General features: G+C 44.5%; 1 protein-coding gene across 2 annotated transcripts in view; it reads right to left on the reverse strand.

Moving 5' to 3' along the window:
* The window catches only part of ANO4 (anoctamin 4), a 172562-nt gene that overhangs the window by 65480 nt on the left and 91511 nt on the right, over nt 1–15571 (reverse strand). For both annotated transcript variants that reach the window (XM_078863635.1, XM_078863634.1), the window contains 4 exons: nt 12291–12421; nt 8663–8827; nt 7083–7183; nt 3583–3627 (listed from right to left, as the gene is read on the reverse strand). In XM_078863635.1, the coding sequence (XP_078719761.1) occupies nt 3583–3627; nt 7083–7183; nt 8663–8827; nt 12291–12421 (442 nt within the window). The remainder of the gene's footprint in view (nt 1–3582; nt 3628–7082; nt 7184–8662; nt 8828–12290; nt 12422–15571) is intronic.

Here is a 15571-nt window from a genome sequence, read left to right on the forward strand (position 1 = left end):
CAAGTCCCCACATGCTCGGGCTCCAGCGTCTACCAAATCGGGATTCGCGGGGGCGCACATTTTAATGGGGATTCATACGGGGGGCTCTTCCCGGTGAAAAATATCACCCGCGAAAACAGGCACCATGGCTTCCCAGTTTTCCTGGTGGGAAAATGAAGTGTGATTATTCTCTCAATTGAAAGGATAGTTATTGTGGCAGACTGGTAATATCGCTGGTTAAGTCAACAATTAGGCAGATAAATGCGCTCCAAGAGCAATTTAGTGAGGGGAATTGCAGCGCAGAAACACGCTGTGGAACGGCATTATTATAATTGTATTTATTTATTTAACGTTGGTGCAGAATTCCACCATCTACTGCGTCCTGCACATTTTCTAAAAGTCTCAGCAGAACAGGTATGCAGTGCTTTCCGTATTAACAACAGCCTGAACTTTAAAAAAATAATGTGCATGGCAGAAAATGGGGTGTAACTTTGAGTGACAAACAAATAACAATACTGACACCTCGGTGCATTAAGTCTTCATGGTTCACTTTTAACCTAAGTGCAATGTGCAATATATCAACAAAGGCCAGTGGGCATGGCTTCCAAAGTTTGGCAATCAGTTTGTTGAAAGGTACTTTTTGTTTTCTCCTTGTGTGTTGTATTTTTTGCTTTGTGACGTATATGTGTGTATGTTGAACTTCTTCTTGGTTCTTTCGGTAAAGTCACGTAGAAGGGAAATAATAAAATAATAAAAATAAAACATAATAAAATAATTCTCACGACGTTTTGGCCACAACGCAAGCAGCCGTCCTCAGGTGGAGAACAGGTCTGTCGGGGAGACAGCGTCATCTGAGGACGGCTGCTTGCGTTGTGGCCGAAACGTCGTGAGAATTATTTTATTATGTTTTATTTTTATTATTTTATTATTTCCCTTCTACGTGACTTTACCGAAAGAACCAAGAAGATGAATCCCTGCAGTCACGAAAGCTTTAAATCGAAATATGTTGAACTTCTTTCACAACGTACATAGCCAACCGTGTGAATCGGAGGTGTGGGGGAAAGGGGAAGAAACTAAACACAAAAATCACTTCTAAAGAAATTCGTTTTCAATCTAGATTTAAAGGTGACCAAACTTTACTCCAGTGGCAATTGCATTTACAGTTAGAGAGGAGGGGTGGCGGTCAACAGCACACAGTGCCGCGAACCTGAAGCCCTGAGTTCAATTCCCTGTGGATAACATCGGTGGGAAGTGATATTTTAAATTCTCTTGGGTGCAATCCTTCACTAAAATGCACTGACCAGCACGGTGAAGTATGGTCAAACAACTCCCACGACCGAAATTGTGTAGGGAGGGCCTTCATCCAGCAGTGGATTGACAAAAGCGATATATCATTCAATTATGTATAGAGTGAAAGGAAGTGGTAGCACAGTGGTCAGCGAGCCCAAGCGCTCTACGTACCCGGAGACCTGGGTTCGATTCCCTGTGACTAGCATCAGTGGTGTGTGGTAGCTGAACCAATCCTGGTCCTCTTCCCCACGCACCTCTATCACCAAACGGGCGTTGACCGGCGTGGCGAAGTATGGTCAAACATTTCGATTTAAAGCTTTCGTGACTGCAGGGATTCATCTTCTTGGTTCTTTCGGTAAAGTCACGTAGAAGGGAAGTAATAAAATAATAATAATAAAACATAATAAAATAATATAATATAATAATATAAAATAATATTATATTTTATTATGTTTTATTTTTATTATTTTATTACTTCCCTTCTACGTGACTTTACCGAAAGAACCAAGAAGATATGGACAAACACTTCCCACGACCGTTCATGGCGTGGAGAGGCCTTCATCCAACGATGAACTGACAAGAGGGCTTCACGTTGTATTTCTATTACGCATACGTTAGGTGGCTCGTGCGTGTACATTTGCCTCTCTGTGTCAACATCTGAATGCCTTGTTCAAAGCGCGACCTATGCAGATGCCTGCATCGTGCATTTGCACGACGACTCCGTAATTCCACATTCTTCATGCGCTAACTCGGTAGCTGCCAGCCCATAAACCGCATGGGCACAGCTGGCTGTGAAGGTCGTCCCTGATAACGTTTGAGAGTGAGAGCTGTGTGTGTGTGTGCGCGGCTTGCAATTATGCAAAGTGCCACTCAAGAGCGAAGCGATGGAATGCATTCTGAGGGTATTAAGCCCCCACTCTCATGCACTGACATCAGTATAATGAACAGAGTTCACCTTCATTGCTGAAATGTCATTGTCATGCCACCTTTACCAGTAATGGAACAGACTTATTTACGCTTTCGCTTGCAGAATTTACACTTGCACAACCGTTGTCCCCTATGTCTCAACTGTTGCAAAATCACAATGTCTAACAAAAAAAGACACGTGTCTGCATACGTGCAAAGGTAAAGGTGCATCCCTGCAACGTTTTACTCATTCTACTGCTGGCAGAAGGTCCCCCACTTTGGGAATCCATAGAGAGCCCCTTCAGAGGGTATTTGGCCTCCTCTTCCATGCGACCTGCCGACTAACTGTTGTATACCCATTTATACTGCTGGGAGGGGGGGGGGGATGGAGGTGGGGGGGATTGCATAAACGTTCCCATTGCTTAATACGCCGCACCCGGAGATTGAACAGGCGACCTCTGGATTGTAAGTCCAGTGTGCCAACCATTACATCACACCACGGCAGGAGCCATCGCTGCATGCCGTGTAAGTGTATTCATTTATCAGTGGTCAACACTGGCCCACTCACAAGGTTACCACTCTGGGTATAACTGCCAGATAAGCAATTCAAGGGAATGTAATCACTCTCTACTCCGATCTCCTTGGTATCACCCTCACCTTGGAAGCAGAAGATGAGATCAATTCGTGCAAAGACACGTGATTATTTTGTTGATGTTTTACCGTCGCAAACTAACCCCAGTCGATGGCCGAGTATGCAAGATAATTACGGTCATCTATTTCAAAATCTTCCAATATTTATAAACAGCTGTCTGATGTGGGGTCCGGATGTGCTCTTGTGTTGTTCGGCGGAATGACTGACGTTTCGCTCGCAGCACATGGAGCGAAATATCAGAGGTGAATCGGTTCACGAAGAAGATCGAACCACCATACGAAGAACACGCGAGGTACAATCGGAAAACACAGCGGGGAGCTCGACAACCTACATACATACATAGATGTTGAACTTTGGTAAATTACCTGAAGGAAAAATTGTCGTGTGCAAGTGGCAGGAATTGAACTTTCAATCCAAGCCGAGTGGCATGCATACGGACCACCATCCTATGCAGTATGGACGTATCGACTCATTGATCATCATCTTTTTCGATGCCCTAGATGAACTGTGTACAATTATATTATTTCCACTTCATGTTATGTTTATACCAAGCTAGATTATATCGATGAATGCCGCTACGAATTCTAAATTAATGATAAGAATTGATAAGGGTGAAAACTAATCAATTTGTGAATTGGACCGCGGTGTCCAATTGGATTGCGACGTGAGTGAGTCTTTACTTCCCTGCTACGGCAGACACTCTGAACATAGCAAGTCACAAGCAGGTAAATAACCACCACACATTCAGCACACACCTGTGTATAAACTTGACCTTTTTCTTTTGGCCATCCGTTTTTCGCCTGTAAAATGAAAAACACAATCATCAAAGAGGTATTATATTCAAGCTTTTAATAAGAAAATTAGGACATTTGCCATCTTGTATTCACGATGATGAACATCCGAAGGACAACCACTGCTTATTTCCACATCAAGTGGTGCTTATTTTATCGACTGCAGGAGGATGATGGGCTGAGCTTTGACTTCTGATGAAATACCCATCCATTGGTTGGGACATAACTCAATTGGCAGGACATGATGTCAACCTTTGGTCGATGAGAGGTTGTTCTTTCTCTGCTGCTGTTCCTCTTGTGGTCTATAATTTCTTTCCTGTCAGCTGCCTCCACTGCGGAGAACCTTTCACTGTCCAAGTCCAGACTCAGAACATCTGTTCTCTTCTGAAATATTACTGTCTCTGTGAAGTGGCTTCATATGCACTTCTTCCATAATGCCATCTGCATTCTTTCTCTGGTCTGTAGGATTACATTTATTATTCTCTGCTAGAATTAAAAGATCGCTCATAAAACTCTCTATGTGGACAAGTTTTCTGTATTTGTACAACACAGTGAGATGCAGCCACATTTAGATGCTCGATACATCTAAATTGTATTGTAGTTCACAACAGTTTAAAACCCATCCAGGGTAAACTTAACTGTTGTGATTAATCACTTGATGGAAAGTCAATAGTGCTAGGCCTGTAGAGTCTGGGCTCTGCCATATAAATATGGAATCCCACCATTGCTTCAGGACCACAAACAGATATGAAAGCTACCCTTGTCTTAGTTAAGTATGGGGACCCTACATTTTTTAGTTGTTCCAAAAATGCAACAATTTCCTCGGTGCAAGAACAACAGTGCTGCGTGTATTAGCAAGCAGTATCGGTGAAAGAAACTGGGAATCATTCCATATTGTTTCTCTGCGTAACAATGAGCTTTTACATAAAACATTTTCTGTCGTGTGCTTCCCACTGCTGTAAAAATGAATCAACTTCAGTCATGAATCATGACTGCTCCCATTTATTTTGGAACTGTTACGCACGGTAGCTCCTGGGCTTTACACATCCGACGTGGTAAATCACCTGAAATTGTTCACCAGACTAGAGCTCAAGAGAGCCACACACACATTTAAATTTAGACCGGAGCCGTGACGCAATTTTTTTTCCCCACAAAAATCCATATTTATAAGTTGTAATGCACGAACGCAATATTGCATTGCATTTGTAACACACCCAAAGTTTGCCTACATTATGGTGTTTCTCATTTCGATGTCAAATGTTGATAAACCTAGACGTGTTTGAATCACATTTGTTTCATAAGACTGTTACATAAGCCAAGGAAAGCAAGGGGAAATGTCTTCCAAAATTATCCAAACACAGTCATAATGAGGGCGTATCCTTAAGCATCAAAACTACCTGGGAGGTTTTGCGATAACTAAAACTGGTTTACTGAGGATTAAGTAGAATACACGAGCAAGTTCTGCTGCTCAGTTAAAATGTAATGCCATGGTGATTGTTACATGAGTCAATGAGCAAAAGCAGCAAGGTTATCAAACGTAATAAAAGTTACGTCACTCCCTATATCATCTCTGGCCTCTCTGGACCACCCGGGACACATGCTTAAAGGCAAGAAGGTGCACTTTAAAAGAATGAGATCCATTCTTGAACAAGCCAAATAACCCTTTCCCATTCCGATGACGTACGTGTACGTCATCAGACTGTGCCACACCCCTCCCTCTATACTATGCAGGAGGGCGTGGCACAGTTTGGCACCACCTATCATAAAGAGCGGTCGTGGTTCTCTGCGGCGAGTATAATGTCTTTTGTTTTTTAAAAAGAGCTATGCCTCTCGAAATAAAATTAATGCCAACCGCTCGCATCTTCAGACATTCAGCGGTAAACGGGACCCATCCCCTAATTTGCAGACACGTCTCGGAATGGAAAGGGTTAGAGCCGCCTCATGTCCGAGACCTTCAAGCCCAGTGTCACCAGGATGCACACCTTGTTAATTCTGGCGTGGTATCCCTCTCCAGCCAACACGTGCAGCTCCGAGCCCTTCCACATGTTAGCCACTCATGCCCTTCTCTCCTCCCCTCCTCTACCCCACCCTTTGCGTGTTTCATCTTGGAAAATCCTAACTCAACCCAATAAAATCCCAACAATGATCTCTTATAAATAAAGATATTCACGACCGCAAGTGTATTGCCCGAAATGTGCCATGCATAAAAAATGTGAATAAAGAAAATCTTTTTTTTTAAAGTTGCCACACAAGGGATCCCCATAATGGGTATAAGTTGTTAATGATGGATTGCCGTGCCAATGTTGCCACGAATAATTATGTCGGTGCCTGTTACACATTCCCAGAAGATGGCACGACAGCGGGTGGTCACTCAGAATTGCCGCTCTGAAGTTTGGCACAACATGGTAAATACCTGAGCGCTGGGATACAAATTCATACCGTTTGCCTGTACACTGTTGTGTCGCCAAAACTCACGCACACGACTCCAACGTCGGCATAAGGTGTGACTGGAAAACCAATGTCGACATTTGTAGTGATAACAACACCGTCTGGAGGAGGTGTTGTCATTTAATGCACGTCTGCTGTTTTTAGTGCTTGAAGACTAATAACTGGGGGGGAAAAAACTCTGAGAATTTAATTTGAAGAGTTATTCCAGCTTGGGTCAGCGATAACTTGTTTTCGATAAGACAAATATTGTGTAACAGTTAAATAATTATTCAGAAATGTTGTACCTTAGATACTGTTATTTTTATTTTATTTTAGACATGCGCTAATCCGATAAGATGACTGTTGAGTGGATGCAGTCTTGGATTTAAGCTCAGGACCTGCAAGGCCAAGGCTGAGGTCAAGGCCGGGTGCCTCAAGATCAAGATGAGGCCAAGGCCAGAAGCATTTTAGGTCGAGGCCAGTGTCAAGGGCAGCCCAATCGAATTCCATAAGTTGGTGTATCTAAGCCAAGTCCTCAGATTGAGGCCACAACACCAAGGAAAGACCAAGGATGAGGCCTAAGGATCGGTCTAAAAGAACCAAGACGGCATGCATGGAATGCTTTTGGCCATGATGTGCTTTAATCTTTGGACCTTGTCATGTTACCCGATGTGTTGTTGCTGTTGTTGTTTTAATTTGTACTGACTACTGTAATGTTTTTTTTGTTTATGCTGCAACTCCCAAAAATTTAATGTTAAGTAAAAAATGCCATTGGTAAAAATGCCTTTATGACAAAATGACTGAGCTGAACATTAACGCGGAGCCTAGAGAAGGGAAAAAAAATGTAATCCAATTAAGATCAAACCCAGAGATTTGAGTTTGGATTGCCAGTGCTGAATAAAAAATAATAACGGCAGCAAGTGAACCAAGCAATTCAATTAGTTCAAGCAACTAAATTGGGCCGCATGCACTGGATGAGTCGAAACGTGGTTCATGCGCTTTCTTAATGGGGCGCTGTGCACTTCTCTCTGCTTTACCTGAACGGCATGCGGATGCACATCTCTTCAGCGTGCTTGCACAAGACCTCCCACGGAGCGTGAATCTTCACAAACACGGTCTCGCTGTTCGTCACTGAAGGCTGCCGGAAGACAGGGATAGAAACCAAGCAGGCATTTCAGATGGAGCCGATTGCAGGAGAACTCATTTGTGATCCTGGCGTTTGCAGTAGTTCACAGTAACCAAAGCTTAACACATCCGTCAATAACATTTCCCTTAAAAGATAACACTGCCCTATTGTAATACGCGATGTATTTCTTGCTATCAATAAGAGTCGCTGCACACAACGTTGCCTACAATTATAAAGTTTCCTCTCGAGGGCAGTGTTATTGATGAATGTGTTGAGTTTTTGTTATTTGTGATTATAAGCAAGCATACCCCTACATCTTGTAGTTCTAATTTAAATTAAAAACCCTCAGAACTGGCGAAAAATGATGACTGCCTTCAGACTAATGTAAAGCCCAGAGCAACAACAAAAATTACTGTCCTGACTGAAAAACACAACCCACCTTGAAGACAATGGTGCTGAACAGCTCTATCATTTGCATTGCTTGCTCGTTACTATCGATTAGTATTGGGGAATTGCATGCAAATGTGCCGTACTTCTCAGCTCCTGCAGCTATGACCCTGCCCTCACGGATCGTGGCCCACACGGCGTCGAGGGCATCCGTCATCCAGCAGTGGATTGACAAGGGTGCCGCATGCGTTCATTGTTGTTGCATCACATGGGTGAGTAATGGCATCTTTGTATTTTGCACGCACGCTACCAGCGTGTGATAGCAAAGTAAATTAAAATAACAAAAAAATATGTTTTATTTGACCAGGTAAGGCCCACTGAGCTATCTAGGTGTTTTATTCATAGGTGACCTAGCCACAATTGATAACTCAATGAAGTGGCTTATCACGTGGACATGTAAAGCAACCAAACACTCTGGCTGCACGTTGATCCTAAGTGTGGAGGGAACAACCGGAGGACCTGGAGAAAAACCCACGTTACGACGGGGATAGAGAACATGCAAACTCCAAATAAACCAGTATTGGGTTGGGGTCGAACCCAAGAAACCACCTGTATAACAGGCGAGGTAGTTAACAGCAGTGTGACATTCTAGATTTGAAGCTTTCGTGACTGCAAGGATTTATATTCTTAGGTTTTTTCGGTAAAGTCACGTAGGTAAAAAATTAAAATTAATAAAAGTAATATGAAAATAAAATAAAAAAATCACGACGTTTCGGAGGCAATACAAGCTTCCGTCTTCAGGTGAAACCGTCACAGCACGATAGCTGTATCAAGTAACAGAAATTCCAAGAAAACAGTTCTTGTATATATACTGGTTGAGGGTGGGAGCAGCCAAGGTAGGCCCTGGATATTATTATTGAGGTTCGGTGCGGCTGAAGCACGCTGTTAGGAATGAGCCTTTGTTGTGTAGACTGTTTGAAATGAGTTGTTAAGGTGAGGCTGATGTAAAGGTGCGTGTAAATGGGACTGAGCCTTTTTTCAGTGTGACAACTCATCATCTTAGAACACCTCCTGCATGCCCCCCCACCCCAACACCACCCCCACCTCTCTCTCCACTTGCAGCCCTTCCCCGCGTAGATTCTTCTCAAAGAAGTGCCGTCGCTCGGGGTGTGGGCTGCACATGCGATGCACCAGCAGGTAATCCACGCGCCGCTTGCCGTCCCGGAAGAACAGCCCCGAGCCTGGCACACCCAGACGGCTGTTCCGAAACTAGTAGACGGGAAATCAGCCAAAACCGTCGGGCAGGGTTCATTCAATCGGGTTAGCTAAACCATCAGCACGATGTGCTCGCATTTAAGACGACGACGACGGCAACGATACCAATGCGCGCGTATAGACAAGGCACACGGGCAACGGTGCAGATACATGGATGTTGTGCATTACACTGAGCGCAGATATGCGTTGTGGGGCCACGTAAATTAGCCTCGGTGAAGCGTACCACAGCATGTATTTCCCTGTGCATACATGCCGATCCAAAATGCTATACGTAGTTCCATACACTTGTGCCTATAACAAATAGTTACACACTTAGTGCGTGAGGCATCTATGACTGACGATAGAGCCACTGATAAAATAACCAAAGGTGCAGTTGAAGTTGAATATAAGCACACCCCTTTGGGAGAAATGTCAGGTGTGCTTATATCAGAAGTGGTGCGTTTCAGTCAGAAGTTACCCAAACCCTTTCACCCACGGGTGTAATCTAAGCACGTATCGGTTACATTAGAACTGTTATTGTTAATATACGTTATGCTTGTATCCAGATGCTGTGTTATTCATGTACATTTTTAGTTATTCCGATATTGTGTGTTGTTTTTGTCACGTATCCCACGACAATAAATAGTACACAAGTTAGTGAGGCTATTAACAGTAGACTATATGTGTGGTGATACACATTGTTCCCAAATAATTTGCAATTGAGCAAAATGTGCAATCTCACATTAAATGATGGATTATTTAAACTTGCGTGCTTGTGAGATTGAGAGGCAAAGGTGCAGCCCTGCAATTGCTTGCTCACACTCAGGGGCGGTTTCTTCATTAGGGCGATTGGGCGACGCACCACCAATGTCATTCAACCACAGAGTCAGCCTCTGGATATAGTCACGCTAGCCGTCACTGTCAGCCTCTGGATATAGTCCAATCAGCGTCATGTCACGTTCTGTGGAGTACTGCCTCTTTTTGGGCGATTTCACTACGGCTGAGAATCGCCCCGAGTGGCCCCATAGACTTACATTCAAAGATGTTTTTTTTCGAACGGGGGCGCTGCAATGCATTCTCTATGGCTTCCGGGAGGGCATGCACTAACGTGCTAACGTCATCATACGTGCTAACGTCATCATACGTAAGCACGTTTCATCCAACAATATAATTTATCGCCACCTAGTGGAATCTTTAATAAAATAAACTTGAGTGGTTTGTTTTAATAGTGAGTATATAAACAAACAAGATGTATTGTAAGAGTCACTTTATTTTTCATTAATATTAAAGAAGTGAAGTTGCCTTTACATGCTTAAGCTGTTAATTTATTCATTGCATGGGTGGACCTTATCAATCATCCAGACATTTGCCCCCCCTGAGAGATTTTGCAGGAGCCGCCACTGCTCACACTACCGCCGGGTCGAGGCCTACTAGCTGAGGCAGCTCTAGAGAAGCCCTGTAGATCCTATTTGGTCTACTCCACCACAATTGAGCAAATCATTTAAAGAAACCAGTTCAGGGCTGTGCTTGCAGTTGTGCTATTTAAGGGCTTATTTACATCTCCTGCATGAAATCTAGTCCCGGTTTTGCCAGTCTTGATCCGATGCACTTCTTCCTAAAGCACTGCAAACGAATATTCACACGTACACTGCACGATGCATTGCCTTGATGAAGCAAACTAAACCCGAGGAAGAAAATCTATTAGCTTCCACACAAACACCGGCGTGCAGCGCTGCATTTTCCCTCGCTCTCTTTAAAATCACATTACCAACAAATGATTGGCCATCCGTCTTGAATCTGTTGGCGCTACGGCCGAGAAGTTGTGGTGCGATGGCAAGCGCTGGATAGCGGGACTGGCTCTAAGGCAGTCGAACAGCGCAGTGAGTAGCAGTGGTGGCCGCTCGGCATAAATCAGACCAAGCGACATCCTAAGTCCCCAAGCTGCTCACGGGGCAAATATCAACGAGAATGTTTATAACCTATAAGCAAAAGCCCATCTAATTCATGTAAAAAAAGCTGATGAATACCTTCAGCTCTCTTACCTTGTCATCTCGCTACATCTCTGTATCTCCCCACTATTTTATTTATTCTGTCCTCTCATTTGGAGTTTATGAATTGAATGGCCGAGAGGGGGGCAGGGAGCGGGCGGGGGGGGGGCTGTCATTAAATATGTGGGGAGCGGTGGCGTCGCGGTTAGCGCTGCGCTACGAACCCGACGACTCAAGTTCGATTCCCGCTCATGGCCAACACCGGTGACGATTATCTGAACCGATTGTGTGCCTTCGCTAGGTCAACTCAGCCTCAAACGAGTACCCGGCGCGGTATGTAAACATCGCCACCGGGGAGACAAAGGCGTCCGGGCGTGGTGCTGGCCACCCACCCCTCGTGTGCCGTGCCGGCCTTCGTAGGCGCTACTCGCTAACAGCACTTGCCCCAACAGTCTGTTACAGGCTATACGGGGCATCTTTGTCTTTGTCATTAAATATGCATTCTGTTTTGGGGCACCAACGATTCACCACCACTGGTGTGTAGCCTAACCCGTCACTGACGCTGCACCCTGGTTAAACAGCGGTGAACAAATCCCCCAACACCCCCCAAACATCAGCTGATAAAAAATGTTATCTTTTTATTCCTGGCGCCCTCACTGTATTTTATTTGCAATACGTCGATTCAATGATTTTTTTGCCACAGATACCGATTGCCTGCGAAGTGTGGCAATAAATTAAATTCAGCACGGCTCTTGTCAAGTGGCCATTTTCTCGGTGGCTTTAAGCCATTGCCATGTGCGAGACGGGCCACACGCACGAGGCTCACCACAAACGTGCCTGACTGACCACGCGCACGCGTGCGTGTGCGTACATCGTCCGCTAAAAAAGCCACACGCGCATACACGCAGAGGAACTCGGGCGCACAGATGCGAACAAACTCCCGTGGCACAACCTTGTTTAAAGCAGGTGAGGCATTCACAAAGAGCATGTTGACAATGACAAATGAATGTGAAACAAACTTTAAACTCACGTTAAAATGCTCAACAGAATGAGTAACAATACGATATTCTCTTGTCTACCACGCGTTCTGCCCCGGCTCTCATCTCCCCCGTTCATATGAGAATTGGCTGTGTAACGCCCCATCCCTCATTTGTGACAATTCTGAAACCAACATTTTTTCCACTTGCCCTTATAAAACGTAGAGAGAGCTGTACCTTCAGAAGAGGCGGCTCAACCTCCTCTATCTCCCCCCCCCCATCCCCTCACACGCAAGCCAGCCAGCAACACAATTCCAGGAGTTGCCAACTCTAAAATCACAACTGCCCAACAGAGGATTCAACAACTACACGCTGCTCATGTTTCGTTCACCCCCGTCGCCAGGGCAAGGGTCACGCTGACCCAGCGCTGAACGGGGGCTAATCGCACCTCTGATTAGCACGGTTGGCTACTTACGCTGCGAAATAAGTGCAACACAGCACGTACATAGTTACCTTGTCCCTCTGGCTGAGGGTGTCAATGGAAGACATGCTGAGGGAGCCCGGGCACAGAAGGGTGTCCTTGTCATGGTAGTGGCAATTGGAGGTGTTCAAATCATCCACGAAGGCTGGGTTTTTGCCATTCACTGCAACAACAAGAATCCAATACAGTTGTAAGTCACATGGCAAGATGAATGGCAGCGACACAAATTATTGGCGGACGACATTATTGGTAGCAGAAATAATCTGGATGAGAAGAAATCCAGGGAGTGCCGAGAGAATAAAAACTCACAAATTAGACGGACTTGTACAGCCTGTTTGTCAATCCACTGATGGATGGGGGCCTGCCTTACACCTTGCAGGGCCGTTGAGGAATATTTGACCATACATCATCACGATGGTCAGTCAGAGTTGGTGAAGGTGGGGGTGGAGTGCAGAACAACAATGGATTTCGCTGCACTGCCATCGAAAGCCCACAACGCCGAGTACACCCGGTGCATGCTCGTCCAAGCACTCTCCAGGCTAAAAGCCTGCTGATCTTCTGACATCTGACGCGATCGGGGCACACGCCCTGGTGATTTGTTCACAGGCTGTTGACACGCTAGGCCCAAGCAAAAAAAAACAAGCCACCTCTTTGGTTTGGGACATGTGAAGAGAACGGAGGCCAACAAGTGACCTTTGGTGGCCTCGCACCGCCGCGTGGACGGAACAAGAAGTAGAGGCCATCCACGCACGCAGCGAGATGGTGGACTCATGGGCACGAAGGAGAGGGGGACTTGATGGAGAAAAGCGTAGGCCTACGGGAAGCGATCGCCCTCACCGGAGTAAATGAAGGAGCGGAAGAAGTTCATCCAGCTTAAGCATCGGCTGCTATGAACTAGACAATTGAAACAAACTAGTAACAATTTTATTTTATTTTACCAGGTGAAGCCCACTGAGCTACGTAGCTCTTTTTCAGAAGCGACCTGCCCACAAATGATAGCTCAACGAAGTGGCTTATCACGTGGGAATTTAGAGCAGCCAAACACTCTATACGCGTGTTTCTAAATGTGGAGAGAAAAACCGGAGGATCTGAAACAAAAATCCACGCACCCAAGGGAAAAGCATTCAAACTCCAAATATACAGCAGGCATCGTCAGGGTCGCGATCGAACACACAACCTCCTGCATACCAGGTGAGGAACCTAACATCTCGCCACTGCGGCGCCCTATGTGATGAGTGATGGAAGAGACAGCAATACATGGAAGAAAAGTGTTGTGGTAGTAAAACTGAAGATGAAGTTGTGAAAGTGTGAGTTCAAATCCCGGCTGGGGGTCTACCTGCTCCAGTTTCCCTCCGGGGTCGATCAAATGATTACCACTTTATGGGAAGTCAGCAGCGGTTGCCTTATGGACAGACTCGCCCTGACTCTAGGAATTTGGAATTTTCACCACTGGTTAAGAACTGCCAACAGAGATGAGCACAATGCTTGTTTGAATATGGAGATTCTCTTTAGCACTCTGAATTGATCCTCCGATTGATTTTGGAAAAAGAGTAATAAATGGGTTCTATGAAGTTTAATAGAATTACTATTATCTTTAATGATGTATGTTGGTATAATAAAATATAGGCTGTGTTTATTGATCACAGTTAATCTATGGACGGCACATTTCATCATCCAACAGTTAATGGGAATTTGCTAAAGTGTAAGTAATCATTTCCTTGACTGTCACTCAAAGCACAATGATGCTGACAGATGGTATCGTTATTTTTCATGCATATATAGTACGTGAAATCCCATATACAGATCAATGTGCACACTGACAAGCAACAGTTATACATTTGTAATCGACAAAGACAAAGATCCCCCGTATAGCCTTAACCGACTTTTGGGGCAAGTGCTGTTCGCGAGCACCTTACGAATGCCAGCACGGCACACACGGGGCTAGGCGGCCAACATCACACCCGGGCCGCCTTTGTCTCCCCAGCTGTGATGTTTACACACCACACCAGGTACTTTTTTTTAAAGCTGAGTCGACCTAGGGGAGGCTCAGGACCGGTTCAGATATTCTTCACCAATGTCGGCCATGAATGTGAATCAAATTCGGGTCGTTGGGTTCATAGCAAAATGTCCCAATGCGTCCCACAAATCCCGCATACATATTAAAACACACCATGTATTTACCCACGGGTCTTTATGGCGTGCACTCATGCAAATACGTAATGCGCACACTAAACATGCAGAGGCCCTTCTTACACGAGAAACAGATTTACACGCACACGTAAAAACACTTGAAAAAACATAATAGAGGTGTTTGGGTGAGATTGCGTAAAAATATTGGATAATATTGGTCGCGAAAGCCAAAGTGTTAAACTGACTTTAAAAAGCTATGAGGAAAGGGAAAAGAGAAGAAAAATAGAGTTGGTAAAAAGATGGGGAAAGAACAACAACTCGAAAAGACCGTGAGAAAACACAACGCAAACATGACCGAAGATGCCATAATAAGGAATAGGAGGATGTGGCAGCAAAACAAGAAGCTGATGATTAACGAATTACAAATAGAAGTCCTGAGGGTGCAAGATGCAGCCGTAACAAATGATGGAGACAGTCATAGACCTTGCGGAGAAATGCGACGCAGATATTAACGGGCGCGATGTTAACTGCCTCGCCTGGTATACAGGAGGTCGTGGATTTGATCCCGACTCTGATGCCTGCATATTTTAAGTTCGTACGTTCTCCCCGTGGTCGTGTGGATTTTTATCCGGGTTTTCCGGTTTTTGCCTCCACATTGAGAAACATGCGTTTAGAGTATTGGGCTGCTATACATGTCCACGTGATAAGCCACTTCGTTTGTGACCAACTTGATTCGGAAAAGAGCCACGTAGTTCAGTGGGCCTTACTTGGTCAATTAAAAATAATGTGTTTATCGTTTTTTTTTATAGTTCATAATTTTGAAGCAAACAAAACAATCTAATTACATACCGTAGGAAACAAAATCTCTCTTCGGATAAGGGGGATGATTTTCCAGATGTTGCAAATGAATAAATAACCACTACCCTTCACAGTATTGATAAGGAGAATACGATATGACGGAGCAACTGTGGACATCATTAAAGATAAGGAACCAGCAATATGATCAGACCTCTTCACCAGATTTTTACGCGCAAATTAAAATCTCTCCACTGTGGAATGATGTCAACGAATAAGCATGCAAAACAGATTAATTGCTCAGCAATTTGTCAATATATAAATGATAATGTCACTATAATCTTTGAGTTTATTATTTCTGAACAAAATACCATCATATAATTAATGA

This window comes from Lampetra fluviatilis, chromosome 16, assembly GCF_964198595.1.
Source record: "Lampetra fluviatilis chromosome 16, kcLamFluv1.1, whole genome shotgun sequence".
Lineage (NCBI taxonomy): Eukaryota > Metazoa > Chordata > Hyperoartia > Petromyzontiformes > Petromyzontidae > Lampetra > Lampetra fluviatilis.